Raw genomic sequence first — 22,893 nt, forward strand, 5'->3', positions numbered from 1 at the left:
GACTCATATCTGCTATATGGAGTTCCTTTGGGCAAGTCTAGGGAGGGGGGTGGGGAATTCAGATTAGGATGATACAAGAAAGGGTGGATGGCTTAAACAACTGCACTATTTGATGATGCTATGAAACTCGATAGAATCTGTTTAAAAATAGGTTGAAGGACACGATAACCTGAAATAATTTTCTTTGTTCATTAGGAGAAGCTACTTACCTATGAGCCTAGTTCCAAATGGTGGGAATCTTTCTTGAAACCATAAAAACACGGAAGTGTCTCAACCACTTTATTGGATGCTGAAGCAATTCACCAAGCAGTAATAAATGTAATATATGTAATTACCTGCAGATTGTTTGAACAGAATTCAGTTTATGTTTTCTTTTAAATAGAAATCAACTGTAACTATCAAATACACAATGTGGAATTAGGGGGCTGATCCACTTTCTTTAAAGTAAAACAGAAAAAAGCGGAATAAATAAGATTTAACAGATAATCTGTTTCATAAAGGTGAAAATGGACCACTGCACCTTTAAGGTACCATGTGTTGGACCCGGCCTCATGGCGTGGTCCTACCCCTCCCGCATGGCGGGCCCAGGACGATATCCGCCCTCCACCAGACCTCGGGCGGCCCCTTCGGCCCGATCCTGCATGCCCAAACCCCACAGGGCCGGCTACCATCCCGGTCCACCAGCGCAGGCCTAACCCCAGCGTAGGCCCATCACGACCTCAGCACGAGGCCGTGCCCGACTCCATCTTGGACCCGCCACGTCACAACCACGTGGCCTCGGCCCCAGCCCAGGCCCCAGCGAAGCCCCGACATCGAGGCACCAAGATCCACCCAGGTGGTCGAGTAGCCACTCGACAGATCCCGGAGGAAGGGGAGTTTCGATGGGCCTCCAGCCGTCCCCGGACGCCAGGTATCGATCGCCCTCCGGCCTCCCTGGGCGCTGGCTCCACCCCCCTGCTGGGTGTCTGGACACCATCATCCCGGCCCCTCTGACCCCCAGGCGCGAGGGTCCGAACTTCAAAGACCTCCAGACCTATATCTGGGGCAGCCCTGGATTAAGACTTCAGTTGTATCCTGGACTGGAAGCCCTGCTGACGCTGTCACGGCCGACACCAGACGAACTCATCCGTAACCCGACGACCTTCTGAGAGCCTGCTGGCGCTGCCGCGGCCTACCTTGCTGAACCATCTGAGAGCCTGCTGGCGCTGCCGCGGCCTACCTTGCTGAACCTTCCGAGAGCCTGCTGGCGCTGCCGCGGCCTACCTTGCTGAACTTTCCGAGAGCCTGCTGGCGCTGCCGCGGCCTATCTTGCTGACCCATCTGAGAGCCTGCTGGCGCTGCCGCGGCCTACCTTGCTGAACCTTCCGAGAGCCTGCTGGCGCTGCCGCGGCCTACCTTGCTGAACCTTCCGAGAGCCTGCTGGCGCTGCCGCGGCCTATCCTGTCGAACCATCTGAGAGCCTGCTGGCGCTGCCGCAGCCTACCTTGCTGAACCACCTGAGAGGCTGCTGGCGCTGCCGCGGCCTACTTCGCTGAACCACCTTGCAAGCCTGCTGGCGCTGCCGCGGCTCGAACATCTCGGAACCCCCCAGCTCGAGGATTGAGAGCTGTGCGTAGGGTATCCCTTCCTCCGCCCAGAGTAAGACTGTCCCGCTACCTTACCCCCCTTTAAGAGACTTTCCAGATCCCCCGATCTGCTTGTACATACTGCCAAGAACCAGCAACCGTTTATTCCCTATAAAGCTTGAGAACTTAACTTCTTGTGTGGTGTCCATCTGTAGTGTTGTGATTACTCTGCTGTACGATCCTAGGAGAGGACCCTCATTCAGGAGGCCTCTCAGCAAACGCTCGGCTACTCCTCGACGGAGAGGTGGACCTAGGGGTGGTCAGTCAGACATCTTCTGCCACCCCCGGGGACGCCTTTCTAACATTGGTGGCAAGCGCTGGGATCCGAGCCCACGCAGATCGTACAGAGAGTAATTCGCTCACTACCAAGAAAAAACCACTGCAACCATGAGCACAGAATTCCAGAAAGAGAAAATGGAAGACTACAGTCACAAGGAGCTAAAGCAATTCTGCAAGGACTTGGGCATCGCTACCACTGGCTTAAGTACTAAAGAAGACTTTAAATCGGCCCTGCAGGCCTGGGTGGACGCCGGCGAGGCGCCACCCCCGAGGGAAGATAACCCGGGCCCGAACGGAGGCACGGAGGCTGCGACGAACCCAGCGGGAGGGAGACCCGCGAACCCAGACACGGGCCTCTCCCACGAAGATGCCAGAGAACGAGAGAAGAACCGGCTCCACGAATTGGAGCTCGTTCGACTCAAACAAGAAGGAGAGATCCAACTGGCAGAAAGGAAGTTAGCCCTCGAGCAGCTACGGCTAGAAGGAGACCTAGAAGAAAGGCGAAGACAAAGAGACCTCGAGGAGAAGAAACTCCTGCTCGAGCACGAGCGCGTCCTCAAAGAAATGGAATTTAAAGCCAAGGCAAACGAGACTGATCGCTCCGGGGGGAAGACCTCACCTCCCCCGGGGGACACAAAGGTGCACATACCTAAGGATGTCGTCAAAGAGTACTATAAGAACGACGACATCCAACAGTGGTTCAAAGCCTACGAGGTCGCCATGACCGCCCATCGAGTACCCCTCAAGGACTGGGGCGCCGGCCTGTGGGGGAAGTTTATCAACGAAGGGAGAGACGCCCTGCTAGAGCTCCCCGACGCCGAGATGACCTCATACGAGCACATGAAGACCGCCCTCCTCACTCGCTACGGACTCACCACCGAGATGTACCGGCAGCGATTCCGAGACTGCAAAAAAATCCCCGGTACCACGTGGGTGGAGTACGTGAACTATTACAGCAGAGCCTTCGAGGGGTGGACTCGGGGCTGTCAGGTCGCCACCTACCAGCAGTTGGTCGACCTCATTCTGTGGGAACATCTATCCAATAACTGCTTCATCGAACTCCGGCAACACCTCCTCGACAGCAAACTGACTGAGCCACGAAAACTCGCTGTCGAGGCGGATAGATGGGCGAGCACCCGAGTCGCCCGGGGTCCGACGGAAGACTCCGGCCGGGGATCTCCGGGAAACCACCGACCCCGAGGCGGCAGAGTAGGCCAGAGCCGGGGACGAGACGCCCCCCAGGGGTCATCCCCTGCCTCCACGTCGCCACCCTGGGGCCAGAGAGGGGGCCCCCCAGCCAGACCAGGGCCCCGCCCGAATGTTACGTGCCACAGATGCCAGCGACAGGGTCATTACGCGAATGACCCCCTCTGCCCGATGAATCAGCGACCCGGCACCACCGGGCCCCCAGCCCACCAGATAATGGCCGCGGCCCTGGGTGAAGAAGGTAGTGAGGAAGAGGACAACGGCCCCGAGCAGGCCGAGTGGGAGCCCGCCGCCATGACCTTAGCCTGCCTGGGGACTCACGACCTAATCCCCCGAGGCCCGATCCCCGGCAACACCCAGAAGTACCGCCAGTGGGTCACCATCAATGGTCGCCGAACCGAAGCCCTCCGTGACACTGGAGCCAGCGTAACAGCAGTCCGCTGCCATTTGGTGACCTCCGAACAGATCCTTCCTAACGTCCTGTGCCCAGTCCGGTCCGCAGATAACTCAGAGACTTTGTGCCAGATGGCCCGCATCCCCTTCGAGTGGGGGGGGGAGTGTCGGGCATGCTAAAAGTGACTGTCCGCGACGATGCCCCCGTGGACTGCCTCCTTGGGAACGACCTGGAAAGTTCCCCCTGGGCAGGCGTCGAAAGAAGGGAGCACCTAGGGATGCTAGGCCTTCCCGAGTGGGTCTGCGCGACCACCCGTTCCATGTCCGCCCGAGCCTCCACCCCAGCGGGGGAAGCTTCGACCGAAGAGCCGGAGTGGCCCGCACCGCCGCCACCCGTCATCCCCGAGGACCCTGGCCTGGAACACGGCTCCCAAGAGCCCGACCAAGAAAATCTCCCCGAACTCCAACACCTCCCCGAACTCGCGCAATGGCGCCAAGAAGGGGGTCCCACTTGCGAACAGTTCCGGCAGGAGCAGAAAACCTGCCCCTCCCTTGAGGGGGTCCGACAGCAAGCCGCTACTCAAGCCGCGGGAGACCCCGCGGGGTCCCACTGGGTCTATTGGGACAACGACCTTCTCTACAGTGAGCAGAAGATTGCCGAACTAGGGGCCAGCCGGGTGCTGGTCGTGCCCCTCCGATTCAGAGACTTCCTCCTAAACTTAGCACATGATGTGCCCCTCGCCAGGCACCTGGGGCAGGACAAAACGTACAGCCGCCTGGTGACCCATTTCTACTGGCCGAAAATGCGGAACGATGTGCATAACCACTGCAGGACCTGCCCGACCTGTCAAGCCAGCGGAAAGAGCGGGGGGAAGGTGAAGGCCCCGCTCCAACCTTTTCCCGTGGTCACCACCCCCTTCGAGCGAGTGGGGATCGACATTGTAGGGCCCCTGGATCCTCGCACCTCGCAGGGGCACCGCTTCATCCTCGTCCTGGTGGATCATGCTACCCGCTATCCCGAGGCCATCCCCCTCCGAACCATCACGGCCCCCGTGGTGGGCCGAGCCCTCATGAGCATCTTCTCCCGAGTCGGCTTCCCTCGGGAAGTCGTGAGTGATCGAGGCTCCAACTTTATCTCGAAGCATATGCGGTCCCTCTGGCAGCAGTGCGGGGTCGCCTATAAGTTCACCACTCCGTATCATCCCCAAGGAAATGGGCTAGTCGAACGATTCAACAGGACACTGAAGGGGATGATCAAGGGCCTAGAGGAGCCCCTCCGGCGCAAATGGGATGTCCTACTGCCTTGCCTCCTGTTCGCCTACCGAGAGGTACCCCAGAAGTCCCTGGGGTTCAGCCCTTTCGAACTCTTGTACGGGCACCCGGTCCGAGGCCCCCTCAGCCTGGTCAAGGAAGGCTGGGAGACGGCAGTCCGAGATGCCCCACCTGATGTCTACCGGTACCTCCTGACCCTACGCAATCAGACTCGGAAGTTTCGGGAACTTGCCGAGGCCAACCTGGAGGCTAGTCAGGAGGAGATGAAACGCTGGTATGACCAGAACGCCTCGTCCATCGAATTCGAGCCGGGCCAGCAGGTCTGGGTCATGTCCCCGGTCGAACCTTGTGCCCTCCAGGACAAGTGGACGGGGCCCTTCAAGGTGGTGGAGCGCAAGAGCCCCGTCACCTACTTAGTGGACATGGAATCCCCCAGGAACCCCCTCCGGGTTCTCCACGCTAACCGACTCAAGCCGCACTGAACTAAGTCTGCTGCTGGCGACCGATGACGGAGCGGAAGACGACTCCGACCCACTACCAGACCTCCTCAGCACCTCCGAGAAAGACGGCTCCTTCGAAGGGGTCCGGCTCTCCTCTACCCTGACCCCAGAGCAGCAACAAGACTGCCGGAAGCTGCTGGGGCAGTTTGCGGATCTGTTTTCCCTCACTCCGGGGGTCACCCGGTGGTGTGTCCACGATGTGGACACCGGAGACAGCCCGCCTGTGAAACACCGAGCTTTTCGAGTACCCGACCGGGTTCGGGCCTGCATCCAAACAGAAGTGGCCAAGATGTTAGCTCTGGGGGTAGTCGAACCCTCCAACAGTCCCTGGGCCAGTCCCGTTGTCCTGGTCCCTAAAGCCGCCGCCCCCGGGACAGCTCCGGAGCTCCAGTTTTGTGTTGATTACCGGGTGCTGAATGCAGTCACCAGAACCGACGCCCATCCTATCCCCAGGGCAGATGAACTAATCGATCGCTTAGGAGCTGCCAAATTCCTCAGCACCTTCAATCTCACGGCGGGGTATTGGCAGATCGGCCTCACCCCAGGTGCACAAGAACGATCAGCCTTCTCGACCCCCGATGGCCACTATCACTTCAAGGTGATGCCCTTCGGCATGAAGAACGCACCAGCAACCTTGCAGAGACTCGTGAACCAGGTGCTGGCCGGACTAGAGGAGTACAGCGCTGCCTATCTCGATGACATTGCTGTGTACAGCCTTCACTGGGGTGAGCACCTGACCCACCTCTGGACGGTCCTGGCGGCCCTTCGGCGGGCCGGACTCACCATCAAAGCCAGTAAGTGCCAGATAGGCCAAGGGACTGTGACCTATCTGGGACACCAAGTGGGGAGCGGCCACGTGGCTCCCCTCCAACCAAAGATAGACACCATCCGGGACTGGGAGCCCCCAGTCACCCAGACCGCCGTCCGAGCCTTCCTGGGGCTCACTGGATATTATCGGCGGTTTATAAAAGACTACGGGAGCATTGTGGTGCCCCTGACCGAACTGACCTCCAAGAAGCTACCAAAGAGGGTGCACTGGACCCCTGCGTGCCAAACGGCCTTTGAGACTCTAAAGACTGCCATGTGCACCGCCCCTGTGCTCCAGGCCCCCGACTACAGCAAAGAGTTTGTAGTCCAGACCGACGCCGCGGAGCACGGCATCGGGCGGTCCTGTCCCAAGTCAACCCCGAAGGAATCGACCAACCTGTGGCCTTCATCAGCCGACGCCTGCTGGCGAGAGAGCAACGCTGGAGCACCATCGAGAGGGAAGCCTTCGCCGTGGTGTGGGCCCTCAAGAAGCTCCGGCCCTACCTCTTCGGCACCCACTTCCGGGTCCAGACCGACCACCAGCCCCTGCGTTGGTTGATGCAGATGCGGGGAGAAAACCCGAAGCTGCTGCGCTGGTCCATCTCGCTGCAGGGAATGGATTTCACCGTGGAGCATCGCCCCGGCAACGACCACGCCAATGCTGACGGCCTGTCCAGATTCTTCCGCCTTGGCGAGGAGAATCCCCAAGAAGATGGGTGACTCTCCCCTGCCTTCAGCTGGGGGGGACGCGTGTTGGACCCGTGTTGGACCCGGCCTCATGGCGTGGTCCTACCCCTCCCGCATGGCGGGCCCAGGATGATATCCGCCCTCCACCAGACCTCGGGCGGCCCCTTCGGCCCGATCCTGCACGCCCAAACCCCACAGGGCCGGCTACCATCCCGGTCCACCAGCGCAGGCCTGACCCCAGCGTAGGCCCATCACGACCTCAGCACGAGGCCGTGCCCGACTCCATCTTGGACCCGCCACGTCACAAGCACGTGGCCTCGGCCCCAGCCCAGGCCCCAGCGAAGCCCCGACATCGAGGCACCAAGATCCACCCAGGTGGTCGAGTAGCCACTCGACAGATCCCGGAGGAAGGGGAGTTTCGATGGGCCTCCAGCCGTCCCCGGACGCCTGGTATCGATCGCCCTCCGGCCTCCCTGGGCGCTGGCTCCACCCCCCTGCTGGGTGTCTGGACACCATCATCCCTGCCCCTCTGACCCCCAGGCGCGAGGGTCCGAACTTCAAAGACCTCCAGACCTATATCTGGGGCAGCCCTGGATTAAGACTTCAGTTGTATCCTGGACTGGAAGCCCTGCTGACGCTGTCACGGCCGACACCAGACGAACTCATCCGTAACCCGACGACCTTCTGAGAGCCTGCTGGCGCTGCCGCGGCCTACCTTGCTGAACCACCTGAGAGCCTGCTGGCGCTGCCGCGGCCTACTTCGCTGAACCACCTTGCAAGCCTGCTGGCGCTGCCGCGGCTCGCACATCTCGGAACCCCCCAGCTCGAGGATTGAGAGCTGTGCGTAGGGTATCCCTTCCTCCGCCCAGAGTAAGACTGTCCCGCTACCTTACCCCCCTTTAAGAGATTTTCCAGATCCCCCGATCTGCTTGTACATACTGCCAAGAACCAGCAACCGTTTATTCCCTATAAAGCTTGAGAACTTAACTTCTTGTGTGGTGTCCATCTGTAGTGTTGTGATTACTCTGCTGTACGATCCTAGGAGAGGACCCTCATTCAGGAGGCCTCTCAGCAAACGCTCGGCTACTCCTCGACGGAGAGGTGGACCTAGGGGTGGTCAGTCAGACATCTTCTGCCTCCCCCGGGGACGCCTTTCTAACACCATGCAGTTTCACAATCTCATAATTCTCTGCACTAGCAGCTGGTGATGCAGTTCTTTTTAACTGGACATCAGGATACCATCCTATTGCTACCACTAGGAGAAACAGGGTTTGCTAATGAATTCATTGAAAATTCTCATAAAGTTGAATTGCTTTATGGTGTAATTAAACATTTAAAACATGTATTACATTCTTAAGATAGAATAATCCATTTAGCACTTTAAAGCAATTTAAAGTAAACTAGTAATTTGTTTCTGGCTAAAAACGTTCAATGTAATTAGTACTTTAACAGTTTTGTTTTATCCCTCTGATTTTTGTATTATCCATCTGATGTCAAACTGATCAAATCTAAGTCTGACAATGTCCCTTATCCATCTAGCGTGACAATAAACTCTCCACCCCACAAAAAGGTGCGGGTAGCCAGATTATCCTAGAGACGGTCATTAGATCATGAAAACAAATTAGGGAAATATGTTTTAGGACCGTATGGGTTGACTTCTATGATATGCTCATTGTTTATCAAAACCTGCAACATAATATATCTGTGTTCAGTGTCAACAATCATTCTAATGACAACAGCGTATTGCACCCTACTCCTCTAGAGTAAGAGAATGCCTGAATGGCCCTCGATTCCTAGCAAACACCCTTTCGTACGTAGTCACCCAGGGGGTCTTCTGACGAAAGGCTATTTTGATATTATGCTTAGCAAGGTATGCAAGCATGTGCGCTAGTTTCCTGGGACTGTTAAGGCCTCTAATGTTTCATGTAAGTACTTTCAACTAATGTATTCCTTCTGAGAGAGACTGAACAGGCTCATTACTTCCTTGAGATTAAAAGCACCCTATTTGGGTTTTTTTGAGCACTGCATTAAAGTCACCCACGTTTCAAATTCAGAGAGTAACAGGAATAGCGTGGCATGGATGGAGAACAAAGTTTCTAATTTATCTTGCAATTTTACCAACCTAACTGATAGGAGTTCCCGCTAAGGAAAATAAACTAATTTCCTTTTGAATGTTTTTAATCTAAAATGGTAAGGCACTCAGAGTTTTTTCTGTTATGCATGATTTATGCATCACTCTTGAACTCCAAGTAGCTTAGTTTATCTTGCGCTGAATACCTTGCTTAAGTGTGGATCAAGCTCGGTCTCTGAAACTAGCCTCTGTCCCCAGGGCGTGGAAGCACGCTAAAGTCATTCCGTTGATAAAAAAGCCATCTCTTGATCCGGAAAACCCTGGCAATTATCGACCTATATCCCAGCTGCCTTTTTTGGCCAAGCTGGTAGAAGCGCATGCAAACTCCATCTTGTCTAAGTATATCGATGAGTTTAACATCTTCGATGCATCTCAACATGGGGTTCGCCCTCGCCATAGCACTGACTCAGCACTCCTGGCTGTAACGGAATCCATTCAGAGTAGGCTGGATGTGGGAGACTCCGCGGCCTTGGTCCTATTGGACCCAAGTGCCGCTTTCGATACGGTGTCTCACGCGATCCTTCTTGAACGCCTGCGTGCAGTTGGAATTAGGGGTGGTGCCCTGGACTGGATCCGGTCCTTCCTGGCAGGGCGGTCCTTCCAGGTTTTTGTGCCACCTTTCCACTCCCAGGATTATGCCCTGTGCCAGGGGGTACCTCAGGGCTCTATTTTGAGCCCGTTGTTGTTTAACCTTTATGTGAGACCCTTGGCGGAAGTGGCTAGAGACAGGGGGCTGTCTTTGGTGTCGTACGCCGATGACACCCAGCTGGTGATTGCCTTTTCTAAAAACTGCTGTGCCAACTTGGAGAGGTTTAAGGAGGACTTGTCGGTTATCTTGGATTGGATGAGGGCTAATTGTCTTCAATTAAATGCCAGCAAATCCGAGATCTTACTGTTTGGGAAGGACCAGGAACTCTGGTCCGAACAGTGGTGGCCTGACCATCTTAAACCCGCCCCGTCACCTAAGGAGGCTGTTAAGAACCTGGGTGTCTGGTTTGATAATGGATTGACATTTGAGAAACAGACAAAAGCTGTTGCCGCTGTTTGCTTTGGGCTCTTGAGAGGACTGAGACCTTTGCTTGTTTTATTTTCTCCCAGAGTGCGCCTGACTATCATGCAGGCTTCCGTTCTTGCTAGGCTTGATTATGCAAATTCCCTATATTTAGGTGCCAACAAAGCCAGCATTTAACGCCTGCAGAGGGTTCAGAACGCGGCAGCGCGTCTGTTAGTGGCTCTTCCCAAATCCTGTTCGGTGGTGCATGTGCTCCCCAAGCTTCATTGGCTGCCCATCTAACAGCGCATTCAGTTTAAGGTGCTGTGCATCTCTTATAAAATCTTGAAGCACCAAGCCCCTGCTGGGTTATCCTGTTTACTGATGCCCTACATGCCCAAACGCGCGTTGCGATCTGCCGACAGTGGGCATGTCTGTGTCCCTCGAGTCTGGAGAGCGAGGGCCGGGGGCCGTTCGTTTGGCCTCTTAGCGGCTAAACTTTGGAAGTCCCTCCCTGCGCACATTAGAGGTATCCCAAATCTCTTGATGTTTCGTAAGTCCATAAAAACTTGGCTGTTTCCATTATCTGATGTTTAGGCGCCTGCAGGTCTCCCTGTTCTCTCTTTGGTTTCTGGTCTGCGCTGGGACGCCTCGTTGCTGAGGCAGCCATGCGCATTACAAATCACAAATAAATAAATACATAAGCTACACCTCTCTCATTAACTCTAAGGAGAGGAAAATGCTTACGGGGCTTGTGTTCATTTTAATTCATGTAGGAGTCCAGCAGTTGTAGTAATTCAAACGTTTTCATATTTTACCTGGAATGACACTTACTTGCTGAAGGGCAGAGAGCGGCTGAATGCTCTCCCAAAGCTTTAGGGCATTTGTTTAGACTGTTAATTGCACGGCTGCCTGGCCGTGGGGAGAGGCACCACCGTCAGCTGAGGAATACATCGGTCAGCAGCTGAAAGGAGACCGCGGTCGGGACTGAGCTTGACATCGCGGCACCGCTCTCAACGTGCGGATTAAGCTTTCCCTTTTCCTATTCTATGACTCACTCAGAGGAATTAACAATAAAAAGAAAATAATGGGGAAACACGAATGAACTTACTAAAAGGAGATTTTCCAGCATGACGAACTCCATCCCCCATCATGCACGAGGGGAAGTGGATGCAAACACGCCCATCGGAGGAGGGATGGATTGAAATAAAAGTTGGTGAACGATTCATGCTGGCTTCACAAGTGTTTTCCCAGCTCAGGAAGAAGGGGCCATGAGCCCTGAAACGCGTTGGCAGTGGTAATTGCACACGGAGGAAATCGGAGGGCTACACATAGAATGCTGGAGGGCAGAGAGCGGCTGAGTGCTCTCCCAAAGCTTTAGGGCATTTGTTTAGAATGACACTTACTTATCCAATTTTTTGGTGCTCAAGGCTAGCTAGTATTTTAGTAATCCTGTGGTTACAGACTTTGCCAGAATATAAGTATTTTAAATCTGCAAAATTGTATCATTTGTGGATCGATGGACTTCCCTTTGAAAACAGTAGAATTACATTTTAGGAACAAAGGTGTTGTAAAGACAAACTTTTAAAGGAATGGATCATTCCTGTTATGTAAAACGGATATGGTCTAAACTTGATCAATTACATAAAAGAGAACGCAAGATCCTCTTACTTAATTTGTTGTGATTTAGATTTAGGTTCTTCAGTGCAGAAAATGCTCCCATCAATTGCGGCAGGGTTTCAATCTTGTTCTCCGACAGATCAATTGTCCTCAGGTTGCTTGTCAGCCTTTGCAGATCTTCAGGAAACTAGAGAAAGAACATATTGCTCAGCTTGTAGAACAGATTTCAATGTTTAAAAATTAGAATTAACTTCATCTTGTCCACTTTAACATCCTAAAGAAGAATCTAGGAAGACTACGCACAACAAGCTGTATGAGTAATTGTACATTTGTTTACCCTTCAACCCAACCACCACATTCCAAACTTCTTGGATTCTTCCTGAAAACTTTGCCACCACATTATGAAGGCTTTTCTTCTGTGACACAAAGATCTCAACATGGGATACTTTTCCATTTGAGGTAATAAAAAGAACAATGATGAGTTAGATGGCAAAGTAAGATGACATATCTGGTGATCCTTCTGAAGTCATTGACAGTAAAATGTTGACCAAAATTCCACTCTACACACATACATATTTCTTAAACAGTGGAAGGGGAAAGCTTGGGGGACATAGGAAAGAAAACGTTAATGACCAGAAAACCTAGAGGAATCATAAGCACTCAATACTCCTGTTAATACTGAAAAAACAAATGTCAGCCTTCCTACAGGTTACGATAGCCAAATGCCATTTATGCTTAAATAAAGGAGAAAATGTGCCATGCATGGCAAACAGATGGAGACATGTGCCCTGTGTGCCCATCTACATATGAAACGGGTATCCACACTTTCTTTTTTATCCTGGTGCTAGCTAATAAAATGGTTGTACAGAAACCTAGTCTTGTGCTTGGTCCTGGAGGAGTGCACCAGCAAGTCTTCATAGTGGGCATACAACTACTGTCTCATCCTACGCGATTCATATCAAGCAGTGGCAGGAGCATACCATTTTATTTTAATCTTTAGTGTGACCACATCTTTTGCCTCTCTGTCAGATAGTGTGGTCTACTGACCCTTCTTGTGCCAACGCCAGCGGTTATGTGAATCCCCAGAATCTTGCACTGTCGTCTTCTGTGCATGTCGAGTGCATGTGAATAAAATGCTTTCGAGCATACGTATGGAAATAGGACAAGGTGTGGTGGGAGTCCGAGAACCAGGGCAGGTGGCAACCATTCTAGAAGCCCCTAGTTTAACATGGAATATATTGGAGTTTGAGGACATCTGCCCCAGACAGAGGGAGCGTACTGCTTGTGCTCCTGTGTCGGGAGGGTGGAGACCCAAACAATGAAGCGAGGGAGGATGGAGACTGCATTCCCATAGAAATTTAACGAGGGCCTAGTTAGCCAAAGGCAGCCGATTGGTTCTTCACCAGCTGTCATTTGGTAAAAAGAAGATGGTAAGGGGTGAAGGGTGGAACTGCAGTATCTGTTCAATATGAGGACATGTCTAGGCAAGGCCTGCCCTCTGTCTGTGCCTGATTGTTGCTGTAGGAAGTCAGGTGACAGCCATGTGCAGAGATCTCACACTTAACTGTGCTCTTATTTTGGATACTCCAACTTGAAGCCAGCACCACTGCTATCTGCTGTGAGAGACATCACTTTGCACAAAGACGGTGCCTGAGAAACACCAGAAAATGACATCTGAAAGAAAACCATCCCAGATGGCTATAAAGCTTTAAACAGTTGATCCATATGCCTTGTCTAGAAACCGTGTATAAAAGTGGAATCCAAACCACCCCACGTTGTTACATTCCAAGTTGTTCTTGACCAAGAAAGTTAGTGCTTGGCAAAGTACCGGAAGAGCAGCTGTATTACTAGGGTTGATACCTGACGGCCAGTCTCCCAGAGGGTTTGGAGCATCTCTGAAGCCTGCACTTTCTCCTCTAGAAGTCGACAATCTGCACAGGAAAATTGGGAACGTGCCTGGCCTTGCAGGAGGAGAGACCGTCCTGGAGGAGTAGCTCAGAATAAGAATCCAGAGAAAAGTTGATAACAACAGAGTGCAGCAACGAGCATAACCTGCTGCGAGCAGGTCCCCCGGCCACTCTGCAAGTTTTCGCTGTGAACTGCACCAAGACTTTGTTAGACAAAACATCAATGTGTTATCCAGCAATCTAACATTAGCCCTAGGGACCGAAAATAGAAGAAACGATGTGGCATAAGTGAAAGCCCTGATCGGCCCAGAGGCCTCAACTGCCAAAGATACATCATTAAGGGTGTCTTTGCCAAAAGCCACAACTGCTGTATCTCAGCACCTGTCTGGCATCCAACCGGGGAGGCCTCATCCACAGAAAACAAGTGCTACTGTGCAGACTCTGTCCAGCAAGGCCATTACCTCAGTCCCAAAATAAGTAAAACTGCTGCTGAAAGGACGGGTACGCAAACTGCCCCGCTGCACCATTAGAAATGCAACACCTTACGGCAGATAAAAGAGGGCAGAATATAGAGTGTGAACTTTTACCAGAATAAACACAAAGGATGAAAGATGTTGAACTGAGTTGTGCACGATCGGTAGGGTACCTTGTAGTGAAATAATCTGTACCAGTGCTTAAATAATGTCTATACCAACAACAGACTGGACACTATAGCCATTGGAAATCACCCAGAGCAGGGGGAGCCTACAGAAAGAAGGGCAGCAGCGCCTTACGAAAGATCATAATCAAAGTACAATCCTCTCTCGTCTTGCTGTGTAATTAAAATACTTTCACTAAACAAAGGGATAAGCACTGGGCAGGTCAATACATTATTGTATATGCTGTTTGAATGTTATGTTCTGAACTCCTGTCCTACACGCCACCTCCAGGAGAAGCCTTGGAGAGCTTGAATTAACCCAACAATCACAGTTGGGGCCAAGGAGCTCAAGCCTGCCTTAAGGATACACACATGTCACTGAGATATTAAAAAAAAAATTTGACTAGAAGCATATATAAGAATCGTTTGAAAATAAAATGAAAGTAAAGGAAGGTACCATACCTAGATAGGCTCAAGTATTTCAAAACCGCTAATAGTATTTTTACGAGGACCCACGCCATCTTTATCATGTCCTTTTTGTGTTGGTAACCTCAGTTTGGTTTTTAAAGAGACACATGATCCTGCTTAGTAAGCAGTCACTTTCCTGTTCTTTCTTAAAGAGAAAAGGAATAATTGCTTACAACTTCAATGAAGAATAACCCAAAGAGAATCAGGTAAACTTTATTTGCTCCTAGGGGTGGGGGGGTGGGAAGGCCTCCCCCGATGTGACCAACGCCTCAGCGAGGCTGTTGGGTGGCAGCACACGGGGCTCATATATGTTAGAGGTTCGAAAAGAGAGTGCAGAGTGCAAGAAGAGTCATCCTGCGCCCTGTATGGGTGCCTGACCCTCGAGACTCCGGAGCCCTTGGTGGAGTGTCAAATGGGCCTAACACGACTACGATGGAAAGTAAGCACCCCTGAGCTGGTGGACCTGCTCCACTGGTGGGGACAGAGAGCAAAATTGCACAGCTGTGTAATTAAGTGTGAGAAGATCACCGGGTGGAAGGCTGAGGGCCCATTAAAAACAGACTGGATGGAGGCCTGAGCTGACACTTACAGTCAATGATAATACCATTACACAGCTGTTGCTGCAGAGAGAAACATGAGTAACATACATGTTGGTGGGGGGAAGCCCTGTGCAGCTCTACACTGTAGTGTAACATGGAGGGGATGCAGGGCTGCTTCTGCCCCCACTGAGCTCGTATCAGCTTTATTTGGGCCAACAGTCAAAGGGTCACGGATGGAAACAACAAGAGAACCTTCCCAGACCAAAAGGGCATTGCAATTAATTCCTGAATTGTAGTACCTGGCTGCAAAGTATGGACATTTGTTATTTTCTGCATTCAAGCGGGTTTATCTGCAGAAAACCCTAATGGTAGAAAATGTTGTAGATCGTCCTGTTTTTTAGAAACCACTTGTGATTTTCCCTGAAATGTTGTGTTTAGGGGAAAACAGCCTTAACAACGCGGCCTTAAGCATGCGTGCCATTCCCCGCAAGCTCAACAAACCTTGCCTTAATCACGGATATGCCTTAACCAAGCAAATGCGTGGTTAATGCAGTCGGCGTTCTAGCTGCCTCAGCGATTGTGAGAAGAACCGGAAGGCACGGTGCAGGAAGGATGGACCGAGACATGGCTGGGTAAGTTGGGCTGGGGCCAGGGGGGGTGGGGGGAGGTTTTAGGTGGTAGAGGCTAGTTTTAGGACTCCGGGCAGGTGGGAAAGGGGCAGTTATAAGGGCTAGGGGTACGTTTTAGGGGCTCGGGCAGGGGTGCTGGAGTCGAAGTAGTTTTTAAGTGACTGAGTTTAAGGCCTCTGGGCAGGGAGCGGGTAAGTGGCGGGTTTCAGGGCTAGGAGGCAGTTTCTAGGGCTCAGGGCAAGCAGGAAACAGGCAGTTGTCAGTGCTAGGGGGAAGCTTTAAGGGCTCAGGGCAGGGATACTGGGGTCGGAGTCGTTTTTTGGGGCTAGGGGGTCGGGTTTTAGGACTCAGAATTGGTGGTCGGGTTGTTTATAGATTGGGGCGGGTAGAATACACTTCAGGAGAGCCAAATTTTAGGGCTCGGGTAGAGGGTTAATCTTCAGCACACAATATCTCTATACCAATCATGTCTTTACCACAAAATTGCGTAGTGAAGGCATGAGTATGTATGTATGTATGTATGTATGTATTGCGATTTATATAGCGCACGTATCACCCGAAGGCATCAAGGCGCTTGCCTTGGGAACCCGTCCTGGTATTCCCCTGTGAGATAACCCCAGCAGGGTATCCACAAGGTGAAAGCCAGGCATCCCGCCGCGAGGGGCCGTAGTGGAGATTAAGCAAGCTATTGCCCAGAGTCGCAGAGTGTGAACCAGTGAGTTGAGTAGGCACCGGAACGAGAATTATCGAGTCCGTGGAATTTTTGAGCCCAAGACCCGGCGAGGCGGGGAATTGAACCCTGGTCCAGGACCGATCTCATCTTCCGGGTCTGCCGCCTCTAACCCCTGAGCCACACTTCTCCTGAGTGGTTAAGGCACATTCGTGGTTGAGACCATGTCGTTCAGGCATGCGTTGTTCCATCGTACAGCCATGCTTAGGGGACCCACTTCTACCTTGGCTGGACCTAGACAACGAATTCTAGGGATATGCACATTCCTGGTTGTCAGTGAGTGAAAGAAAGCATTTATAAAGCACTAACTGCCTAAGGACATCTCATGAAGCTGGTGTAAGAAACTGCCTAGCTAAATTAACAGGTCTTCAGGTTTTTCCCTGAAGCCTAGGAGTGAGGGTGATGTCTAGGGGCCGAGTTCCATGATAGTGGTCCCTGTACTGAAAATTAATGCCTCCTTAATGAACTGAGGTCATGTTGAAGAACCGGGGTTTAACCCAGCGGCGTCAGGGGCACGCCTAAGATCTTCGAGGTCACCTGTCTTGGTATTCAAAGACACTGAATACTTCTGGATGGCGTCAGAGACCAAGTTTATTAGCTGCAGCTAGTAACAGTGATCCTAGAAATACATCACGGTGTAAATTCAAAGGAGACTGCTCATTTTACTAAGGCGAGACGTCTCCTTTTATACTCAATATTCACATTATAAATGTACACCCACTGCACAAAATTCTAACCAATAAGATACATTTTCAAACAAAGTGTCACATAGCAAAAATTCAATTTACAGTATCCCAACCCAAAAGTTAATTATTAGGAATGTCCCAAATTCAATCTCCACAAGCCGGACAAACCTATAATTGAAAGCATAACCCATGTAATGAAGAAACATAAAAAAAGAAACAGTAACAGATGCTGAATAAGATAAGGCATGTGCAAGGAAACTAAAAAGTTAACGATGTCCTGAACATTGATTGGCAATCTCAGTTAAAGATCGATCAGGGAAATTGGCTTTGCGAGGTCAGTTTCAGGTGAAGAGGTCAGTTTCTTACAGTTCATTTCAGAGTCAACAAGCATTTACAATGCAATGGTTTCGCCTTTGGAAAAGTTAGAGCTATTGGCATTGTAAATGACAAAATTTGTATTTATGTGTTGGTCTTGAAAAAAGATAAATAAATGGCATTGTCATTTACATTGCCATTAGCTTAATCTCTCGCAAATGTGAGACCTATTGTACCCTACGGACGAGCTCAGCAGACAGCAATTAGTACCACACACACCCAGAGCCACACACACACACCCAGAGCCAGCCACACACACCCAGAGCCAGCCACACACACACACACACACACCCAGAGCCACACACACACACACCCATCCAGAGCCACACACACACAGAGCCCCACACACACACACACACACCCAGAGCCCCACACACACACACACACACACACCCAGAGCCACACACACACACACCCCCAGAGCCACACACACACACAGAGCCACACACACACACAGAGCCACACACAGAGCCACACACACCCACCCACACACACACACACTCAGGAGAGCAAGCACAGCGAGGGGGCAGGGAAGCAAGCACAGCGAGAGGGCAGGGAAGCAAACACAGCGAGGGGGCAGGGAAGCAAACACGGCGAGGGGGCAGGGAAGCAAGCACGGCGAGGGGGCAGGGAAGCAAGCACGGCGAGGGGGCAGGGAAGCAAGCACGGCGAGGGGGCAGGGAAGCAAGCACGGCGAGGGGGCAGGGAAGCAAGCACGGCGAGGGGGCAGGGAAGCAAGCACGGCGAGGGGGCAGGGAAGCAAGCACGGCGAGGGGGCAGGGAAGCAAGCACGGCGAGGGGGCAGGGAAGCAAGCACGGCGAGGGGGCAGGGAAGCAAGCACGGCGAGGGGGCAGGGAAGCAAGCACGGCGAGGGGGCAGGGAAGCAAGCACAGCGAGGGGGCAGGGAAGCAAGCACAGCGAGGGGGCAGGGAAGCAAGCACAGCGAGGGGGCAGGGAAGCAAGCACAGCCAGGTGGCAGGGAAGCAAGCACAGCCAGGTGGCAGGGAAGCAAGCACAGCCATGTTGCAGGGGAGCAAGCACAGCCAGGGGAAGGGGAACCAGGGGGCGGGGGAGCAAGCACAGCTAGGGGGCGGGGAAGCAAGCACAGCCAGGGGGCAGGGAAGCAAGCACAGCCAGGGGGCAGGGAAGCAAGCACAGCCAGGGGGCAGGGAAGCAAGCACAGCCAGGGGGCAGGGAAGCAAGCACAGCCAGGGGGCAGGGAAGCAAGCACAGCCAGGGGGCAGGGAAGCAAGCACAGCCATGTTTCCAGTGCTTGGCTATTCTGAACAAACCATTGGTATCACAAAAGTTTTCGCCTGCGCGAAACGCTGCTTGCGCAGCTTTCGACAGGCGAAACCTAAAAACGGAGCACAATAAAATCGCATCCAGTTAGAGCAAAAAGAAAAACACAAGCACCTTGAGGAGAGAGGTGACCTGTTCTGACAGGAGCGTGCTGGCTAACCAAGAGTAGTCAGGTTCTCGGGCACACGGGTCTGTACTCTGTGTTCAATTACTTTTGAAAGTCCGGCGCACGTGAGACTGTGCAAAGGAGCCACCAGAGCGGTTCCATCGGGTTATTTTAAGAACAGCTAATTCCTTGACGACAACCCCCACACGGGCGCAGTCGGAAGCGGGCTGCAAGCTGCCTTTAGACTGACAAAGAGACCATACTGGAAAGATACGGTTTTAACAACCTCGAATCCAGCGAGAACAAGCCCCGGTTAATGTTTCTAAGAAGTCCCGAGCTGAACTCTCCAATACTCATGTGACCGTGCCTCCTGTCGGCCTCGGACAACTACACAACCAAACGCAGAGTGACGGGAGCGATGTGGCCAAAACGAGCAGGCCCGGTAGGTAAACAAAGCAACACCCGCGCCTCAGCTTCAACATTTCCACATGTTAACTGTGCAGGCATATTTCACACTCACGCATGCATGCAGTTCATGACTGACTCAAAACCTAATCTGACTGTACCACAAGAAGAGGATAGTGCTGATCGGACACTAAATTGACATTTTGTGTGGAGCAAAATGCCACACTCTGGGCGCCGCAAATAACAGATGTTGCCCCTACCTAATTTGCGATACTCAGAGGAAATATAACGTCTAATGCTGTTTTTTTTGTACATCATCTTTAAAATTAGTAGATCAAACGCCTAAAGGTATCTATGGTGTCAACTGGTACAAGCACAAGCGTGACTACGGGTTACAAATGCCCCCCAACAGACATTTGCCTCCGGCATATACCAAAAGTACACACAAATGCTCCGCCCCCAGATATTCCCCTAAAGTACACTGAATCTAGTACCAAAAAAGCCAGTCTCAGAGGACGCGCTGGCAAAAGGCGTGAGGATGGAAAAGCTCCCTTTCTCCCACACTCCCGTTAAAGCGACGTTGACACTTCATCTGTATCAGTAAAACATATGAATGAGCACTTCGGGGGCTGGTAGGGACTAAGGAGCGCTATGCAAACAATATTGAAAACTCACATGGGCTAAGGATCTTCATTTGCTTGAGCACAACACACTTTTTAACCCATGAACTGCGCTTCCCAATGAGTGGGTCACAGCAAAACGAGGTGCAGAACAAGTCCTCGTGCAAGGGGACCCTTCTCAACATTAATTAGGCTTGCGGTCTACGCTGCTTCCGGTGCTCTTCTAATGGGTGGTCACGTGACATCAATCGCCCCATAAAACGCCTCAGTTTACTTTAAAAATGTAAGCACCCTTCACTTCGTTTGCATAACAAGCACCTCGTATTGCGGTGCAATCACACTCCTACCCAGCACAGAAATGCCCTTGACTCGGGTCGGGAAGTCGAACAGAGGTTACGTCCTTTACAACAGTCTGGGGAAGGCACAAGGAGAAAGTGCAAAAGGTTCAATTCAGGTGCTGGCACACGGACTCCCAGACTACCCAATTCAGCAGGTCCCGCCCAGAGGCAGTGCTCGCGGCATAGGCCAATGGCTGGCACACTGGAGGCAGCGCATTGGGCAGAGTGAGGCACACGAAGGTGCGCACATGGGCAAATAAAGGCCTTGCTCACAGGTGCACGATCTACTTACTATGAGGTGGGAAAACATGGCCCTAATAGTGCACCGCTCACCGTAAACCATCTGGTGCTGGTGAAGGCCTCCTCAGACACCATGCTCGGAGTATACACCAGTTACACAGCCAGAAATCACGTGCCAACAGATTATTTTGGCTAACACAACAGAAGCTGCCAGGGCAATGTTCTGGCAGATGATCATTTGGGGGCACCAATGCTGCCCAGGGCAACCAGTTCCCATCACACATTCCGAGCCACCGACACTGTCGGTGCTTTTTAAATGACACCTACTCCTAAAGGGAGAGCAGTCATTCTCCCCACTGAAGTGTTTCACAATTTAAAGCACCACATAAAAAGATTGTAACACACCATACACCTGCCCACAGAGGGTACCCGTGCCCTGCTCAATAGATTAGTGCTGGGAAGCGGAGGGCAGTTCTCACCTTTTGCCACTGGCAACCGCCTCTCTGAAGGTGTGCGTCAGGAAGAAGTCCATGCTGGCATAGGCTGCGCCGTCACCCGCGGCCAGCAGAGGGCGCGCCTTGCCACTGGGATCAGTCCACTCTGCCGTGATGTGTATGTGGTTGAGGCCAATTTGGAAGCCAGCTGATGTTTCCCGGCACATAGGGCTGCCTCCACCGGGATCAGAGGGGACAGTGGTTTCGGGTGAGCTCTCCCCACCGGGCCCCCTCCTCGGCACTGACACGTTCTCCACTGAGGCCGAGCTGTGGCGCTTTGGGTTGTGCGCAAAGGAGGGCGACACTGGGGTCACTGTGGTGGTGGACGAGAAGGTCTCGGAGCTGTGCCGCCGCCGGCCGCCTTGCGGGTCCGCACGGATCACTTTAGCGCCACGATCGGGGTCCAGGGGCAGAGGTGGCGGGAAGGTGACCGCCGGGTCCAACAGGCTGAGGCGCTGGACGCCGGCGGTGGGGCTGGACAACAGAACAGCGGCCTCCGGCTTGGGACAGATGGGCTGCGGCGGTGTGGGGAAGCTCATCTCGGTGTAGTCATCGTCTTCCTGCTGCCTTCGCATGGCACCGAGGCTTGGAAAACAGAAGCGGGCGCCGCACCTTGATGCGCGGTGCGCGACGGAGCCGTTTTAAATGGTGACCTTTTCACAGTGGCACTGATGCAGCAACTAGGACAGGGAGCCAGCGAGTGAATATAAAGGCCTCAAGAAGGAGGCTGGGGCGTAACTGTAGTCTGTAGACAAACAAAATTATTATATAGGCGACACTGGAACGTGTTGCTCATTGTTTCGTTCGCAACCCACCCCTGCAAAACCCACGTCCAAAATGGGCAAAACATCACGAAAAAAAAAAAAAAAGCACCGCCCACCGCCGCATGACGTAGCGAAAAGCCTAAAAATCGCCGGAACGCCCACGAATCTGCTCCGCCATTGACGGACAGATCTCTGTTCCAATGGATAGCCTCCATTTATGGAGCTAGCCAATGGAACAAAGGGGCGGGACTACACACACACACTGTACACAAAAGGCAGCTTTCGACAGGCGAAACCTAAAAAGAAACTTAGTTAATGTATACATGAACTAAGAAGGCCAGGCCACTTTGTTCACCAGGTTACCTTTACAGGCCTACGTGAGGGCAACACAAAATGGTGGCACAGAACAAAATGGAGTCAGACTCGAGAATTACAGAACCTCAATGTTTCAGAAGGAAACATTTTTCTTGGTCTTTGCTTAGAAGGTTTTGTCTTTATCCTTGGTGGCTGACTTTAGAGGTCAAATAACTAGAAAGCAGCTGGAGCACACATTTATAGACCATACTTTAAATCAACTGTGGTCCCAGAATGGAAGCAAGTGGAAAGTGTGACATGCCAAGTTAATAGTCTTTTCTATCCAGGTCACAAACTACTATATTTTAGGCCCTCTGAAGCCTACCCAAAATATTTCTGGCAATGTTAATTTGAAGATGAAAGTCAGTAGAGGTTTGAGCGGTGGGATGTTAAATAAGCAACTTTTGGTTACTGAGTGCACCTCTGGTTTGATGGAAGCATCCCCCCCCTTGAAAAGACCCCCTATATGCTTCACTTTTACTGACAGATGTCAGTGGCCTTTCAGGATGAAAGAAAGGGTGGCCTTGTCTCTAGAGCCAAAGATTATGAGATCTGTTTTGGACTGATATGCATGGTGATAGTGTTTAATGATCCAATCTTGCACATCTAGCAACAGATGAATAGATCCACACATGGTTGCCCCTAAGGACACAAAGGTGTAAAAAGGTAGAGAACAAAAATAAAAACCATGTCAGTAACCTGACAACGGAAGGAAGAGAGGGTGTAAAGAATCAGGAGTAGGTATATCCATCCGAAAGAACATAAACAAAGGTAAGCAACTACTTTG

General features: G+C 52.1%; 1 protein-coding gene across 1 annotated transcript in view; it reads right to left on the minus strand.

The window, feature by feature from the left end:
* LRRC57 (leucine rich repeat containing 57) overlaps nt 1-22,893 on the minus strand; it is a 69,772-nt gene that overhangs the window by 19,523 nt on the left and 27,356 nt on the right. The window contains exon 3 of the mRNA XM_078659656.1: nt 11,563-11,698. Within this exon, the coding sequence (XP_078515782.1) occupies nt 11,563-11,698 (136 nt within the window). The remainder of the gene's footprint in view (nt 1-11,562; nt 11,699-22,893) is intronic.

Source organism: Lissotriton helveticus, chromosome 9 (assembly GCF_964261635.1).
Source record: "Lissotriton helveticus chromosome 9, aLisHel1.1, whole genome shotgun sequence".
NCBI classification, from domain to species: Eukaryota; Metazoa; Chordata; class Amphibia; order Caudata; family Salamandridae; genus Lissotriton; species Lissotriton helveticus.